Source organism: Fistularia commersonii, chromosome 11 (genome assembly GCF_037954325.1).
Source record: "Fistularia commersonii isolate RoL2024-O1a breed Wild chromosome 11, RoL_Fcom_v1.0, whole genome shotgun sequence".
Taxonomy (NCBI): domain Eukaryota; kingdom Metazoa; phylum Chordata; class Actinopteri; order Syngnathiformes; family Fistulariidae; genus Fistularia; species Fistularia commersonii.
In genome coordinates, this window is record NC_141294.1 from 19,481,885 (window position 1) to 19,501,039 (window position 19,155).

At 43.5% G+C, this 19,155-nt stretch overlaps 1 protein-coding gene across 1 annotated transcript; it reads right to left on the reverse strand.

Annotated features, from left to right (window-relative positions):
* Positions 1-1,107: 1,107 nt before the first annotated feature.
* On the reverse strand, positions 1,108-10,222 carry efna1b (ephrin-A1b). The gene is made up of 4 exons (XM_086155753.1): positions 9,976-10,222; positions 3,427-3,722; positions 2,346-2,513; positions 1,108-2,256 (listed from the first exon to the last, which is right to left on the reverse strand). Exons 1-4 carry the CDS (start codon positions 10,071-10,073, stop codon positions 2,135-2,137), a joined length of 684 nt encoding a protein of 227 aa, XP_086011879.1. The 5' UTR covers positions 10,074-10,222; the 3' UTR covers positions 1,108-2,134.
* Between the last annotated feature and the right edge of the window lie 8,933 nt (positions 10,223-19,155).

The window sequence follows — 19,155 nt, forward strand, 5'->3', positions numbered from 1 at the left end:
CTCTCCCTCTCTTTCCCTTTCTCTCACTCCCTTCATCCTCCCCCGTCTCTCCTCCTCGGCTGTTTGCTTTTCACGACCTGCCAAGTGAAGCCCGACGCAAACAGAGGCCTCGGCAGATAAAATGACGTGCGAGGGGTGGACAGTGGGAAAGGCTCGGGGATGGAAATGAAAGAGGGATGGAGGGGTGATCAAAAAAAACAGATGGATGCTTCTGACACAGAATTGTCACTCTAGCCTTTTCAAAGCAAAGCTTTTGTTCATCATCTGGTTATTTGTTCCCTCGTTAGTTCCCTCCAGACTTGCTAAAGTTAGCTACCTGTAGGGAGCATCTTGCTAATTCATTCATTCATTCATTATCTATACCGCTATATCTTGGGAGGAGGTATCTTGTATCTATAGCTCACCCTGGTCCACTTGCTGCTTGATGGCAGGGCCACACAGAAGAGACATACGACCATTCACCCTCTCATTCGTATTATATAAACAATCATTCATCCTCTCATTCACACGTCAAAGGGAAGCAAACAAAAACTCATTCATTAGCACGTCATCTAGAAACAGATGACAATTTACTCAATTTCACATGTCAGAAGCAATATATAATTCTCCTCCTCATTGACGTCATATAGATATACAACCATTCACTCTCCCATTCAGATGTCATATATCATATATATACAGACAAAAAACTGTCATAAACATGTCATCTGGAGACAGATGAAAATTCACTCTCTCATTCATATCATATAAACATACAACCATTCACTCACTCATTTGCATGTAATCTAAAGTCATATGTAGAGTTTTGAAACAATCCGCAAACCAAAAGTGCTCCAAAAAGAAAAGATGATCAATATGACATCAAACACAAAAAAACTTATTCTCGCATGCATGAGCAAAGAATAGAGAACACGTTTTGACTCTCCTATTTGTACGTTATCTAGACACAGACGATAATTCACACACCATATACAGATACAACTATAAGAAACAACCATTCACCGTCTCATCCAGACATTCATCGAAAATAATGTATTTTGTATTTCTATCACATCAACGAGAACCTTCTTCACTGCGAAAAGAAGGGAAACAAAAAGACAAAAATTACGTCACATTTATTTTTATTTCACATCTTAAAACAAATGTTCATATAGTTTTCTCTTTGTACAAATTTACAATTTTTCTACATTTACAAAATGACACGAGTGGGTTTTTTGAGAATAAACAAACAAAAAAAATGTCCCTTCGGTTTGAGGTTGGATTTTTGTGCAAGTTGGGTCACAAGACTCTCAGCCTTCAAAGAACGGAACTTGTGATTGGCAAATCATTTTGCGGGTTGCTGATTCAAATCCGCAGGTCTTCAGAAGGTGGATCCAAGTCACTTTTTCACCCAGAGACTTGAATCTTGAGTCCCAATCGACGCCCTTTCTGTCATTTCCAAAACTTAAAATTTCAGTTTTATCAGGACCAAGTCATATCTTTTGGTCAAACAGGAAGTGACATCACCTCCTGTTTCATCTAATTCCAGGAAGGGAAGATGTGGAGGCTGAGAGTCGATGCCAGTGACTACCTACGATTTCAAAGAAAAAAACCCATAACACAAAACAGCAATGAGGCTTAACTGTCGCCTGAACTTACAGATGCTGGATTATTTTGCTGCGGTTTCCACGGAAACCCCAGTACCTCGACATGGGTTAGCCCCCGCGTAAAGTCACAAGAGTTGGGGAGCCGAGCTGCTACACAATGCCACGGGGCGAGGAGTGGGTGGGTGAGGGGTGAGAGAGCCTACAGAGCACTTTAGGACAGTTAGCCGCCAACATTTTGTCACACACGTGCACATGCACGCACACACACGACCATGGGATGGCGTGAAGATATGCAGTGCACGTCCAGCGGTGGAACTCGAGATCCCTTGTCCTCGTCGTTTGAAACAAACAAAATATCTTTGAGGTCAACCTCTTTAACAGGTTTGGTACGATCAACGTCCCACATTCACATACACACACACACACATGCACACACACACTCGCTTATGTAAAAAAAGTCTGTATCAAAAAGGGAGAGTTCTCGACCCCACTGACCAGCAATGGGTGTGTTTTTTTTTTCTTTTGCGTTTGTCTATTCCAGGGTGAACTCAATGTAGCATCAGTGCTAACAAGACAGGGATGATTGTGAGTATGAGCGAGAGGGGTGCCAGCCGCAACCCTGAGCTGCCAATGCTCCGCTGGACGTTTGGCTCCATGGCGGCAGGGTCATCTGAGGAGGAAGGAGAAGGAAAAAAGGGGAGTCAATTTTGGTTAAATGAAACCAAATGGGTTTGTCTGTTTTTTTTGTCAAAGGCTAACCTGCAGGGAGGTGGTTGGAGGGGTTGTGGACGCCGCCGGTGGCGTGGAATTTGGCCTTCCCCCCCGCCCCCTCTGATTTGGTTTTGTCCACTTTGGCTTCGCCTTTCTGCTCCATCACATCCACTTTAAGCCGCAGACACTCCTGGCCGTGGTGGTGCATCGGCTTGGCTGTGAGGAGGAAGACAACAGAAGGTTAGAACTTTACGAAGGTGAGGTCGGAATACAGCGTAAATAAAAGGTAGTCAGGACGACAAAGCAATAATAATGGAGTCATCAGATAAGGACCACAAGGTTTACTATTACTTTTTGGGAAGATATTTCTTCCTGATTTTCTCAACTTTTATTTATTTTTGTTTATTTTTATCATTTATGGTGATTCCTTTAAGCTTGAATTTATTCTTAGATTTTTTTGGGAGAAGATTTCTTCGTCATTTTCAAAACTATTCTTATTTTCAGTCATTTTTACTTGTTTTTACACCACAACATAATAAGTTCCCCGATAAACAGGTAGAGACCATTTACCAAAGTATTCATTGGCCTTTATATAAATTATTTGAAATATAATATTGAATAATAGAAAAAAGCGTTATTGTTATTATCATTAACATTTTTGTATTATGTTGTATTTCACGGATGCTTTTATAATATTTTCTACACAATATCATGTTGTTTATCATTTAAATCTTTATATTGGAATGACTTATTTTATCAGTACAGGTCCAAATCACGTCAGAGTTGTTTCATGACATATTCCGTGTCATGATAAAAATCATCATTTCTATCATTACTTTCAGCTTAATTTCATTGATAATTCACCAAAATATTCATTAATACATTCCATTTATGAATAAAGATTGATACTGAAAAATAATGTATTATTATAATTATTATTATTAATCATAATGAGTTCCCTATAAATAAATTGAGAGTATTTACCATACTACTCCTTAATGAGATTCTATCAATGAATAGAAATATAACTTTACGAGGAAATCTGGTAGTCTATGATAGTGGACCCCCAAGAAATTAAAAAAAAAATCAATTGAGATTAAATTAAGTCACGATAATATGATATACTTACAGATGTAGTAGTAGCTCTCCCCCTGCCGAAACTCCTTGCCCAGGGTGAAGGGCGTGAACCTCTGGAACTTCTCCGAGAACTTCTCTGGGACGTGTGGGGCAAAGGGACGGGAGCACTCCCACCGCAGTTGGTCAAAGGAATGCGGCTTGCACACCTCGTAGTCCTCCTTCTCCACCATGTACAGGACGTAGCGCTCTGCGGCGTGTGGCGGCACCTCGCCGTGCGCATAGTGTGGGCAAATGATGTCCAGGTAGTCATTGATGCGCACCTCAACAGCATAGTCATCCCACAGGAAGCTGTGAAGGAAGTGGACAGGACATTTTAAACCTTGTTTCTATAGACCTTTATTTCTTCTGTTATATTTTTTTTTTATTTTCAGAATGGGTTACAAACCAAATTTGTTACTTTTTATCATTTATGGTGTTTTTTCTTGAGCTGAAAAGGCTCAAATTCAGTCAGAATTATTTTTTGAGATTTATTCCTCATTTTAACAACAGTTATTTCTTATTTTGGATTAGATTTATTTTTATTTTTTTTGTTTTCCAAATAATTTTACAACCCTATTTTTTTTTTTTTTATCATTTCAGATGGATTTATAAACCATGTATGGTGATTTTTGATTAATTTTAAAAGACCAGAATTTAGATGCAGACTTTTTGAGAGAAGATTTCCTCCTCAATCCAAAATATCTTTTTATTTCTGATTTTCAGACAATTCTATTTTTCATTTTCATTTTATTTTCAGGAAACATTACAAACATTACAATTTTTATTTTTTTTTAGAAGAGGCCAGAATTTTGTTGCAGACTTTTAGTGGAAGAACTTATTTAATAAAATTCTCAACTATCTTTTTATTTCTTATATTCAATCAATTTTAGCTTTTCATTTTCAGGAAATATTACAAACCAGATTTTCTATCATTTCAGATGGATTTATTGATCATTTATAGTGATTTTTATATGTATAAATGTAACTTTAACAGTTGCACAGAACCCTTGAGAGGCACACACACACACACACACACACACACACACACACACACACACACACACACACACACACACACACACACACATTTATAAAGTGTACGGAGGACCAGATGGGACAAACTGCCGTCCTTTTGTCTGTTAGTATAGCATCAAAGCATTGTGACGATTTGTTGTGCCTTTAAAAAAAAAAGATAAAAAAATAAAAAACAAATTAAGCTAATTTAGCAACTTGAGATTTTATTTTTTATTATATCCAGTCAACCCACTCCTTTTCCTGACTTAATTGCAGATTTAAACCCTTTGACCCTGTACTTTTTTTTTTGTTTCCAAAATGACCTGGGGGGGTGAAACAACTCCGGTTACAAAAAAAAAAAGCAAAAACCTCAACTTTTTTAAGGCTTTAAACTGGTTAACAGATTTGCAGTCCGATATGGGCGTCAATCCCCCCAAAAAGCTAAAAAATAAAACAACCGGGAAAGAATTACTGAATTTAGCTAATTCTTCTTCACTCTCCAGCCATGGGTAAATGTGAACCGGTATGCGTCTGGCTGGAGTTATACATTTTTTGCTCCTGAAGAAGAGGAAGAGAAAAAACATGATTGTATCACACTTTTAACTCTTCAGTAGGTAGCAGCCGCTAATCTGTCAATCTCGCTTGCACTTTTTTGCTGCGGGGAGTGAAAGTGGCTGTCTCTGTGCGTGTGTGTGTGTGTGTGTATTGTTTATGGGTTGTATTCGAGTGTGTGTCCTGTCCCGGGCATCAAAGCGCAGGACGTGCCCCCCCTCCTCCTACTTCCCACCCCCCAAACTGGCCGAGTCACAGACACACTGGCTCCAAACCATGGGCCTCTGCACACACACCACCCCCTTGTCGGTGTGTGTATGTGTATGTGTGTGTGTGTTAGTGCTACCTGTCAAAACACGCTTTGTTAGCAAACTCTGCTCTTGTTGGGAGGGGGGGGGGGGGGGGGGTAATAGGCGGATCGCTAAAAGGAAAAATAAATAAATAAAAGCACCTTTGTGTATCTGTGTGTGTGTTTCAAGCTAACTGGCTAAATAACTCTTAACTCGTCCTGCCCCCTGACCTCCGAGATAAAGACGGGCTCCACTCAGGGCCCCTGGTTCCCCGCACAGCGCCCTCCTCCTCTTAATCATCAGCCCCGTTGACCTTGCACCAGCAGGAGGAGAAGGGGAAAAAACAAAAACAAAAACAAAAACTAGCTTCCGCTAATGCGGCTAATCTCATTCATGGTCATTAGGAAAACGCTTCTTTTGTCCTCTTCCGTCAGCCCAGCTAATTAAAAGCTGTTCAGGGGTCTGCAGGGCAATGCTTGGTGCCGGAGAGTAATTATACCCCCCTCCCCAAAGACAAGAGCGCCTGCAGCTAAGCCCCATCCGCCGCCTTTGACCCCCTTGTAGCCTCCCCCTGTGATGCGTTTAATGCTGCCCCCGGTTGCTCTGCATCTGTTACTGCGTGTAACATATAGGGCCCCCATCTCTGTTTTTTTGCGGGACCTTGTTTTTGTTGTCAACCCCCTTTTCCTCCCTTCCCCCTTCTCCAGCCTCCAAGTCTCGGCCTTGTCGTCAAAAGGCTCCAACATGTCCCCGCCCTCCCCCCGTCCCTGACTGACACTTCTCGCTGGGAAGGCGAAAGTCGCATTCACGCGGCAGCTGGGCTGTACGTGAGATGATCGGGAGGGCCAGGTGTGTATGTGTGTTTGTATGCGTGTGTGTCGCAAACCTGCATGTGTGTGTTTCATGGGAATGGGAGTTCTCTGAAGAACCTCATTCAGGTCATCGAACGCCTCAAGCTCACCGACACATCTGTTTATCAAGGCCTGCTGCAGCCTCTGTGTAAAGTGTGTGCGTGTGTGTCTGCAGATCTTCCTTCAGGGTCACTTCTCACCGTCTAGTGACTACAGCATCTGCGTCAGCAGCCTTGTGCGTTTTTTTGTAAAACAGAATAAACTAGTAAAACAGCCATGACACCATCAACATCCCACTGCCGCTTTGAAGCCCCACAACCTCCTGCCGCCTTTTCCTTATTCTGCGGACCCCCATGTCTGCAGAATAAACTGCAACCTGAACCTGAACGCCCCACCAAAACGCACATCTCGTTTCCAACCTGGCATCAAGGGTTGCCCAGTAACGGGCGAGGTCAAGAGTTCAGGGTCGCTGCCATTGCCTCTGCCATCCACGTCAGTGTGCTGGCCAAATGCTGAACAGATGCAGCAACTCCCCCCCCCACACACACACACAGACACCCCCCCAAGCAATTTGCTCCACAGGTAATCATTGATAACTATGCAGACGATGGAATGTCACGACTGGCGGAGGTGTAGGTGTAGGTCACGCTCACACTTTATACCTGATTAATTTAGCGGTGCTGCGACGAGACGCATTCTAAACACGCGGGGGAATTTAAATTTGATCTAATAAGGGGTCTTATATCGGCCCTTCCTCACACACACATTTATAATCCGGAAATTCTGGCTCAAATTTCAATTTTTTCCCCAAATATATTTTTTCATATTTAATTTTTTTTTTTCACAGGTAGATATAAAGATAAATGTGAGTGTGAAAACACTGCAAATCTGCTGCAGAATGAAGGGGTGTTTTACTGAATCTCACTTATTCACTTAAAAATCTCATACCCTCCCCCTCATCCATCACTGTCCCTACTCTCCTCCCTCCGTCTGCCACTCCTTTACCCCCCCATGCCCGACTCCGCCTCCTCCTTTCTCCTTTTTCCAATTCCCCTTCTCTTCGGCACCACCCTAATACACTGGCAAGCTCTTCATCAAAAAAAAAAGATGACCCTCACTTTCCCCTACACGGACCCCATTTGGCCCCCTCCACCGTTCCTGTGAGGGGGCAGTTAGTCCAGTAAGTCCTGGAAAAATATCTCGGGGATTTAAACAAAAGAAAGAGGTTTCGATTAATAAACACCAAAGAGGGAAGGGGAGGAAGCCAAGCCGGAGCTGGGAGCAGTACTTTTTAAGCCCTTTAGGAGGCGACAGTTGGTTGCAAGTGGCTGCTGATGTAAAACAGTGAATGAGCACGGACACTGACACACACACACATACACACACATACGTGCTACAGCAGAAATGTTAGCGCAGTTGTGAATCTAGTGATGCTTTTGTCTCCTGGTGGAAAACTACTGTGTGTGGGGGGGAAACAGAGGAAGGCCTGTGGGACAGATCGCTGGGATGTGTGTATGCGCATGAGACGAAGACACACATGGAGGAAGTCTGGGATGGAGATAAGGAAGTGAGGGAGAAGCAGCTAATTCCGCCATTTTTTACTGTGAGTGCTTTAGTTAACAACAGATTTATTGGTTTGAAAAAAAAATACAACTGAGAGATTATTATTATTATTGTGGGATTGAGCCATGGATTGACACACTAAACCATGGGGGCGGGTTACATCACTAGATCAGTAAATATGTGAAAAAAATATCTATATGTATATATATAGAATGAGGCCAGACGGACGGGGGTTTTGTGTCGATGGGTCAGATGGTCAGATTACGAGCTGCCCGTAATCTACGTCGTTCCGCCCCAGGATTAAAACTCTTCGAACAGCAGACGGTGGGAGGGGGGGCAGGCGAAGGAGTGGAAAAGGAGAAGACCCAGCAAAATGCATGGCATGTACTAGGGGGGCTCTGGGGGGCTGGACCTGCACCTTCACCTCTATCTCATTATCCGGGGCTGTGTGTGTGTGTGTGTGTGTGTGTGTGTGTGTGTGTGTGTGTGTGTGTGTGTGTGTGTGTGTGTGTGTGTGTGTGTGTGTGTGTGTGCGTACGTGCCGAGGCAGGCCTCCTGGCCACTTTAATACCAGCACAGGCGAATAAAAAAAAAAAATCAGTGCAGATAAAAAACACACTGATAAGAGATAGTTGGAAGGGAACGCGAGCAATAAAATGTTATCAAGCTGTGCAAGGATGTTAGAAGCACTGTAAGCAACGAGTACGGCGGTTATGTCACTTGGTTTCATGCACATACGCGCGTGCACACTTATATACACACTGACGGAGTTGAGGTTAGTAACAAGAGGGGAGGAATGATGACTGTGGCTAATATTAACATTCAAAATTCTCCCTCTTGCCCCCCAACGAGTGTAAATATGAGTCACATATTTATCATGTCTGCTAAGGCTGCCACTCCTACACCGACACACAGACACGCGCATACACCATCACCCCGAGTCCACAACAAAAATAAAAAAAAATTCTTCCAGTTAGGAGTTGGTAAAGGCTAATGCAAGTTCAAACTCTCTCCTACCCAAACACACACACACACACACACACACACACACACACACACACACACAAACACATCAATAAAAGTCCGCACAGGCTCAGACAGGCAGCGTAGAAAACAAGACCGGACCCGAGAGAGAAAAACACGGCTCACCACCTGTCATGTGGGACAAACACACACACACACAAAGCAGTATCCATAGGAGGCAATTACTATTAAGGGGCAAATTATTTGCATGAAAGTGTGTGTACGGTGAATACACATACACACCAGTCTAAATCTTCAACCCTCCGAGTGAAGGCCATCTGGTCACTGTCCTTCCACCACCATAGATCGCTTTGCTTCCAATCAATTATCCACAGCCCACTGATTGATCACTGGAGATGTGAATGTGTGTGTGTATGGACAGGTTGAAGTGGTGAAAATGTGAATTTTTGCATGCTGATCCGTTTGCATTTTATTGATCCAGATGTCAGATCCAACATCTGCCTTTGCACCCCAGGGATCAGTTAAGATTTTGTATTTTTATCTATTTAAAAAAAACAAAACATTTTTACTATTATTCTTGATGTTACGCAACGCCCTATCCCTCTCGCAAATACCCGCGGGGTCAGATCAGGGGACCCTTTTGTTTTGTCTGCATGGAATAATCCAATATTCACTGGCTTTCCCTATATATAGCCTCCACCGTCTACCTGTAGTAAGGTGAGTCAGGTGCTCAGGTGTGCGCTGACTCACCGCCATGACGGTTCCATTACGCACGGCGACTGAACTTTTCCACTTTGGACGCTTCATCCACTGACTCCCCCTCATCTTCGGCTCGACTCGGAATCTCTCGGCTTTGGGTTCACTGACTGATTTTTTTTTAAGTGATCGGAACGCCTAACAAAAGCGTGCAAGGCGTGCGCTCGCGTAAGACGAGGGCGTTTCCTGTTTTTTTATTCGAACACCTGAACGCACCACGTACTTTTCTGCACAAAAATAAAAAAAGACGAACTTTGCGCGACGCATCCGGATGCAAGCACGGGGATCTGCAGCGCGACACCAGCCTACCCCTGTCTATTTATTACCGCTGGAGTGTGTGTGTGTGTTGGTAGAAAGTTACAGCGGACGTCTACGCTGCGGTTAAATATAGAGGTGTGTGTGTCTGTCTGGGCATCCGTGCGTAATTCCCGGCGTTTACGCGCACTTGCGCAAAGTGTTCCCAAAACACAGTTGTGGATAGTGCGCGCGCGCGTGTGTGTTGGTAGATAGTAACAGTGGACATTCAGGCACACATACACGGACGTCACTTACTATGGGTTGGAGCTGTTCCAGTAGACGCTGTGTCTCTCCGCTGAGGCGAACCATCCGCCGACGCTCAGTGCCAAACACAACACACGCACTAAATCCATCTGATCACGTTTTGATCGTTGATCGATCTGGGCTCGAAGACGCACGTGAAGCAGATCTGAGGGTCGATCGAATCGGGTGTTATTGTCGGTTTTCCTCCGGCAGGAGAGTCAGTTGAAGTATCTCTGCTCGTCCGCGGCGACGATTTAACTGGTTTCCCCCTCAGAAGCCTTGTGTACTTTGTGGAGTCGAAGCCCCGCCCCCCATGACACAGCAGCCAATTAGAGGACGAGGCGATCTGAAGGCCAACCCCCCCACAAGAGAAAGACAAAAGCAAGTTAACAAGTCTGTCATAAAAAGGTCAGGATGGACAAAAACCTGGTACCTTAATGTTCCGTACAAATGTGCCCCCCAAAAGGAGAAGTTATCAGTGAAGGGGGGGGGGGGTATGCACTGTTAGTATCCCCACTGCCATTCCCACCTCTCAATTCGAAAAAAACAGATGAATTTTGATCAATGACAAGAAAATAAACCAAGGATGCGCCTGCACCAACAGGGAACAGTCATTATTTTCCCAAAATTCGTGGGTTTTGATTTAGTGAATGCAACTGATAATGATGATTCACGGCATCAGTTTTTTTTTAAATACATCCCGTTTTGTAACAATCTGTTGTTGTGCATCGTTATCTTGTTTGTGTCTCAACATGCCGCCAATGCGTGGTGTGCTCAATTTTTTCTGCATCGTTTGAGTCGCTGCGTGAAAACATCAAGATGCCTGTTTTTTTGGCGCGTTACGGGCCATCCCAACCGACACGGGTGAAGAGCGGCCCGCGTCACTGATCTCGTCCAGGCACGCCAACCCAATCGCCTCCCCACTTGCTAAGATAGCAGAGATATTATTTCGCTCCTATCACCGACGTGATCTGGCGGTCTCCAGACAGGTAACCCCGGAAAACAGATGGGCTTGGATAAGGGCCCCCCAGCGGGGGAGCCCTTCCCCCTCTGGGCCAGGGATGGAGTTTAACCCTATCCAGAGAAACAGGGTTGTGTCTGTGTGTGTGTGTGTGTGTGTGTGTGTGTGCACGTGTGCAGAGGAGCTGGGTGTCTTGACTGTCCCCCAGGCTCAGCTGGGGCAAGAACACACTTGCCCGGCTGCTTCTTCAGGGGATCACACAGAGACACAGCAGATGGGGCGGGGTTAATTATCCCCCACTCTGGCAAGGAGAAGAGGAATTATTTTTCCGTCTATATGAAGTGTGAATGAGAGGGTGAATGGTTGTATGTCTAAATGGCATTTACACGAAAGTCTATAGTTGCTTGTCCATGTGATGTGTGAATGACAGGGTGAATGGTTGTATTTTTCAATATGAAGTCTAAATGAGAACATGAATGGTCCCATGTTCTTAAATGTGTCCCTGTGATGGACTGGTGGGTGGTCCAGGGTGAAGCCCATTTCTTGGCCACTGACAGCCGGCATAGGTCTCAGCTCCCACATGGCCCTGAGTGCAGGATAAGCGGTATAAATAATGGATGAATGAATGAACTATTTTATGTTAGGATAAACCAATGTCCCATAATTCCAATCCACATTCATACTCAGTTAGCAGCAAGAAGGTTGGTGGGTTCTCTCTGTGTTGCTATAGGCTAAGTCTGCGGAGGAATATCTCATCATGCACCCTCTCTCATTTCTCACACCCTTCCTATCATGTCTGCACTCACATTACAAAGCATCCGCCGTTATTTATTTTCTGCTATTATTGAATCATGTCAGCCATTATCATGCAACTGTTAGTGCTTCTGCTATCTCTCCCGGTCTCTCCCTTTCTACCGCAACCGGTCGAGGAAGAGGGCTGCCTACGTTGAGCTCTACATAGATGGAAAGCGTCATCGGACAACCCGGTTGAGATTGGACCTGTTGGATGTCTTTACGTGACTGCAGCTTATCGGTCCAGGTTAAACCCCACCTCCTGGCCAATGACAGCTGAGATTAGGGGCCTTCTGCTTAGTCCACACAACCCGCTGCCCCCCTTGCAAGTTTTTTTAACAGTTCCGCCAATGTTTCACATTTATTTATATTTTTTATTGCTGACAGGTGGAAGACATCTGATTCTGAATCGCCGCGATTGATTTCCCAGCAGGGTAGAGGGGGGAAAAGTGCTGTTCAGCGCCAGTCGCGTGATTCACTGGGTTCCAGCCCTCCGGCTCCTCAGCCAGACACAACACTACGGTGGGTGTAACTGTCGAAAAAAAAAAGAAAACATCCCTTAGCTGCCAACGGGACTTCCCTGCATGTGTGTGTAGGGGGGGGAGTAGAAAAGAAAGAGAAAATACACGCGCATCATCAACTCCGGCGATGGTTTTGTTGCCATTCGCGACGCCTCGGAAATCTCCAACAGTCCATGCAAACACATAGGGAGGGACACGAATAGATGGTTTCTGTGAATGACAGTGGGGCGTGATGAGAGGATGACAGATAGAAAACATTTTTTGGGGGGTAAGAAACACATCTGAGGTGATGGAAGTTGTGGTGGCTCAAAGATTGGATCAAGGCGAGGGGCTCGTGGGAAGTCCTGGCCGAGCTTTCAGAGGGCTCGTTGACTTACCTCGAGGGAGCTGTTCGACGCAATGGAAATCCCGTAATTACATAACGCACCATTAGGCAATTAGGAATTATACAAGGCGCATCTGCGGTGGCGTGTTGAATTCCAACAGCACTGATAACCGGTATCCTCAAACGGTCCAAAAACATGCAGGAGATATTCTAGAATATAATAGAAGACAATATCCCTTTAATCATCTCACTCTATTCACACAGCCCTGAAAGTGGATAGAGCAGCAGAAGCAGCTAATAATGTGCAATTGCTAAGCTACATAAATATCAGAAAAAAAAGAAAAATAGAAAATAAATATGAAAAAAGAAAATAAAAATCAACAAACATGACATGAAAAGAAAGAGTATTAACAATATATGATCAAAATAGCAAAAGTGGAAGCTTACAGCAGCAACACATGTGAGTGTCTGGGTGAATGAATGAATGAATGAATGAAAGAAGTCTATTGAGAGCAGACTTATACGATGTGTGAATGAGGGGGTTAATGTTTCTATATTATGCATAGAGGACAGAGTGAATAGGTGTATGTCTGTATATGGTATCAATATGAAATAGTGAATGGTCTATTTCAGTGGTCCCCAACCTCCGGGCGGCAGAACGGGACCGTTCCGTGGATCAATTGGTACCTGGCTGCACAAGAAATAATCAATTATTTCCATTGGTTTTATTATCTGAGTCTGAACAATCTTTATTTTGAAAAATCTTTTATGTTGAAAAATTACCGAATGTCTCGCTTACATCTCGGTCACTTCAGCACCAAAACTGTAACCCACAAGCTGGCAAAATGAGAAAAAAACAGACGTCAGACGGAAAGTTTCTTTTTGTAGGGGAAAAGATGGATCCACGTTTATTATTGTACTCTGTGAAAAATTAAAATTGTCAAGCGTTGACTGGTCCGCGTCGAGAAAAAGGTTGGGGACCACTGGTCTATATGACAAGTGAATGAGAGGGTGAATGGGCGAAGGTTTCCATATTGTGCATGAACGGGAGGGTGAATTGTTGTATGTCTCTGTATTCCGCATATGTGAATGGATGTATAACTGTATATGATATCTATATAAAAGATTGAATGGTTTCTATGTGAATGGTTCACATGTAAAATGAATGAGGGTGAATGGCTCTATTTATCTATTTTTGCGTAATGCATAAATGACCCTGTGAAGGAGAAGATGGATGGTTGCATGACTCCATATGATGTGAATGAGAGGGTGAAGGGGTGAGCATTTCTTCATTATGCTTGACTTTATTATGCTTGATGATATTAGAGGATGATCTCTGTGAGAGGTCTATATAAAAGAGTGAATGGTCTGTATACTCTGTCAATGAGGGTGAACGGTTATATGTCTCTATATGTGTCCATGAGATTTACTGTTGACCTGAAGTGAACCCCACCTCCTGCTCAATGACAGGCTCCGTCAGTACCCCGAGCGCAATATATGTGGATGAATGAGTGTCTGTGTCCATTGCTGACAAGAGGAGCCGGGAATTGAACCGACAACCTGGCCTTTGTTAATTTTTTGGTGGTTGGTTTTGTTGTTTTTATCGATTACGTTCTCAGATAATTTTTTCACCTCATTACTGGATTTTTGAACCGTGGCTCAGAGCCTTTGAGGGATTAAAGAACCACACCCTCCAAATTAATCCCTTAATGTTGCTAATAAAGGTGCGCAGCGGCGAGCTGACACGCATGTTTACCACTGGGCCAGTCATGTGATGCTGTTTGTGTTGCTCGGCTGCAGAGGACCTGAAAGGGGTTCCAGAAAAAAAAAAAAAAAAAACATTATATTTTCCCTGCCTCTTGTGTCTTGTGTCGTCAGCCTGAGGCAGAGATTGGGTGGAGACCGACACACACCCACACACACACAAATACACACCTAAATACATGCACACACAGACAAGCACACGGATGACAATATATGAGCACACTGAAAAAAAGCAATTTTCCTTTCTATTATATTTTATATCTATATTGATTTAAGGTCAGAAGAACCTTGACTAAAACTAAAGAACGTTATTTTTTTGTGTCCAAAGATTGAAGTCAGCGGAACCTTGATTTGGAGTCAGGGGAACCTTGATTTAAGGTCGTTGACTTAGGGGTTTCTTCCAAGTTCTCCAGTTTCCACCCACATTCCAAAAACATGCAGGTTATAGGAAAAAAATTGAAAAATTGCCCTGAATGATTGAATGAGTGAATGGTTGTTTTTCTATGTACGTGGCCCTGTGATTGACCGGTGACCAGTCCAGGGTGAACCTTGTCTCTCGTCCGATGACAGCTGGGATAGGCTCCAGCATCCCCCGGGACCCAGAGTGATGGATAAATGACAGAAGATGGATGGATGGATGAATATGATTTTATGAATTATCTCCATAGATTTTCTTTTTTCACACACAGACAGTCATCTATATTAAATCATCTCACAAATAAATAGATTTTTATCATCTTTAATATCATTCCCTGTTTTATGGATAATATAATATAATATATTTCACCAATTTCCCTTTCTGCCTATTATTTAATAATAATAATAATAATAATTATTATTATTATTATTATTATTATAATTATTTGTAATTATTATGAATATGATTATAATTATTTGAATTATTCATCTGATTTCTTGGTAGTTTCCTATTAGAATTTTGGATAATTTATAGCTATTTTTACACAAATCCTTTGCTATTTTTGAATATCTATAATGTGTTGACTAAAATCTAAATTTATACATAATTGATTAGAATTTTTTGATTATTATTATTCATGATTTTCTTGAAAATAAAAAATAATTCTAATTTCGGAATCTACTGAACTTGGAGGAAAAACAAACGTGCAGCAGTTCTTGTAAAAGAAGTCAGACTCTGGCAGGGGTGTGTTTGTTGTTCAGCGTCTCACGCACACACACACAAACACATATGCACACGCAAACACACACACACAACCCAGCCCAAACATGTTTTTCTTTTTCCTGGCTCCTTAGGCATGTGTCCTGATCCTGACCTTCCAATATCATCTGGGGGTATGAAGGGAATGGGGAGGGGGTAAATGAGTTGAATATGTTTTGCATTGCCTTTTGTTCGTGCCCCCCCAACTCCATTAACCAGTTTAGGGCTTGTTAGCGCTCCGGCATTGTCTCATCTGCCGAGGCACAGCTTGTGCTCCCCCCCCCCGGTCGGGTCACTATATACCTGACCCCCCCCTCAACCCCCTTCATTACGGCACACTTCGACAAGCCCCCCCCGGTTTATCTGCATACAGGTGGTCCTTCATTTGCATGCACGCTTCTGTCATGTGACCGGATTTAGCTCTGGGGGTGTCGGTGGCGGCGGCATCGGGAGCAGGGGGGCGTCAATCACACGATTCACATGGCGATGGATGAGTGTGTATGTGTGTGTGTGTGTGTGTGTGTGTGTGTGAGTGTGGATTTCGACAAACAAACAAACCAAAGACGACAAAAGAAAGCTGTGGCATGTGTGTAGCGACAGGGGGTAAATGAGCCTCCCCCGGTTCCCCCATTCAGCCCACGGGAATCATTAACTCAGCCGGTCAACAGATACACTCCCTCCCCGCTTTGTGTGCACAAAAAGCACAAACCAAAAATAAAAAATAAAACAAAAAAATTGGTGAAATATTTAACCGGCCTCGTGCCGCGTGTCGCCGCTGCTCTCATCTCCCTCCCCCCTCCCGGTTCTCTCGGCTCATCTGTTGTCTCTGCTGTCTCGCCTTCACTTCCCTCCGTCCCTCTGTTCGTCTGTTCAGCTATTTTCCTCGGATCCCCTCGTCAGCCCTTCGGACGGAACATTCTGACAACATTTTCTCCCTGATTGCTTCGCTTTCACGTTTTCTCCTCACACGTACTCCCTGTGCTTCCTGTCAGTCGCTGCCGCTGTCATTCCCTTCATTTGATGTTAGCTTCACCGTCCTTTGTAAGTCCAGACCGAATTGGCAACATTAGGGTTGGACGCCCACTGGCCAGTGTTTAATCGGAAATGGCTATGCCATTATTCACACGTGCTAGCCTTGAATGCGTGTTCAAGTGCTGGTAATCAAGTGCAACCAGTGAAAGGCACATAACATAAATGCAGGACTGGCCGCTGACCGTGATGTTTGGCACGGTTCACCATGGACAGGTCGCTAGTTGAGTTGGGTCGATTCACACATCGTATAATAAAAATAAAAATGTTTTTATTTCAAGACACGAGAGTAGATATTCATAACAAACTAGAAATAGTTAACTGGGTGTTAGCCCTGTTAGCCAAATGTTAGCTCTGTTGGCCGAGTATTAGATAGTACTAGTATTAGAATTCATCAAAGAACAAATCAAATTCGTGAGTTGTGGTTCTACTGTGCAACCATTCACCTTCACATGTTACAAAGAGAGAAACAACAATTCCCTCATTCATAAATGGAATGTAACCATTCGCATGTCACATAGAGACATCCAGCATTGACTCTGTCATTCACACATCATATTGACATAAAAAAAATTCTTGTTTAAGGATTGTGGGAGGAACCCGGAGAACGCGGTGGAACCCCATGCAGACTCTGGGAGGAGAATATGGAAACTCCACCCGGACAGGCCCCTGTCTGTCAGATTTGAGGCAGGGATCTTGTACCCTAAGTCCTTGTACTTGTACCCTAATACTGAAGAACAAAATGTACTAAAGAAGGCTGATGTAGGTAAAGGGGTGACTATGTTAATGAAAGTGCACAGTATGTATTTTGGGTCTGGAGACCCGATTGTTGGGATGTTGATCCCAAAGGGAAACATTGATTTGGCTCGTGAACATTTCAGTATTGAGTCAAATAACAAATTAAATTGAAATTCGTAAGCTGAGGTTCGACTGTATCACCACTCACCCTCTCACCCTCTCATTCACACGTCCGGTCAATTCAGGGCCTCCAATGAAGCTCCTGCCTTTTTATGTTCAGTGGGAGGACACCTACACAGACATGGGAAGAGCATGGAGCCCTTACACAGACCGGAAATCGAACTCTAGCTCGATTTCCAAAAGGGGCCTTTGGTTATTGTCCGTAACAGAGACAGCCATGGCAATGTGGCGGATTGATGAAGCTAAGAACAACGCTTTAAATCCCAGTGCCAACTAGTGTTTCGTCTGTGTAATTATGTGTCAACACACCCGTGGCGCCACAGGCATATAAACATCTCGGATCAGATAAGAGCACGGGGTCAGCACAGACAGTGTTTGGAGTTGTTCCGACGCACAACACTGAACTTACACTGAAATGTAACATAGGTGATCGTAAGTTGGCCAGTTAGGAAGTACTCGTGAGGATACTGGGATTAAATGAACCCGAGCTCGGCCGAGGACGCGGAGCAGACTGCTGTAGCTCTATGCGATTCGTTTCTCAGCCACCCCCCCCAAAAACAAACAAACAAAGCTACCCTTGGCAGTGAATTTGTTAGTTGAGAATCCATTATCCTCCTCGGTCTCCCTCTATTCATCTCTACGTTGCTCCTCGGCTCATCACATGCTCCTGGCCCTGGCCCTATATTCATTACCGCGGCGCTAATGATCCCAGATGGACCGACATGTACTGTATGGGGGCGAAGTGTGAGTGGCTTTGTACAAGGGTGTGCGTGTGGGCGGTCGTGTTTGTGTTGTGTGGCACGCTCGCCCGTCCAGTGTTCGTTGCATTGCGTACATATGTGCCCCAAGTTTACATGTGCTGGTGTTTTGCTAAAGGAAGCAAGCGATTGTTTTTTCTTGCCCCTGCTAAACGATTTGATCCATTGTGGCCCCAAAGGTTCAAATGCGACAATTAGCCACATTTTGTTAAATCCATGTCCATATTTCAAATCCGGACCGTTAAGTTGTGCGCATTTTGCACATTACTCAATGTAGCAAATGCAGATTAGCAAAAAATGTTTTCAGCCTCCAGTTTAATTATGCCGATTAATTCTGAGAAAACATGACCTTGTAGACCAAGAGTGGATTTGTCACATTGATTTTTTAAATCTCTAATAACAGATCATAACACCATAAACGTATCCAAAAAAGAGAGGGGGGGGGGGGGGCGAACACATATAACTGGATACATTGAGTGTGACAAATACTAAAAATAAAAAACAAACCTCCCCAGGCCCCCACCTGCTAAATGAGATTTTAAATATTTGTTTTGTTTGTTTGTTTTTCCCCGATTTCGGGTTTTTGAGAGCGCTTGAGCTTTTTATTTCAAAGAAAAAAAAACGCAAAAAGGAGTCAGAGATTTTTTGGTAACTTTGCCGAACTGAGAGATCTACCTAAACGGTACCAGTTGGCAGCTGGGGCAAATTTGGATTTAGTGGTCCCTTCAGGTAATTTTTGGATTGTAAATTATTTTTTTTCTAAATTTTATTTTATTTGTAACCACTTTGTTACTTTTATGGTTGTTATTTCTATTGTTTCTTTTAAATATGTATTTTGTTTATATGTCTGAATAGTGTCCTTGAGTATCAAGTGAGGCACCTTAAATATAATTTACTTTTTATATCTATTATAATTATTATAAAGCATTATCCCCTTCAGTGTAATT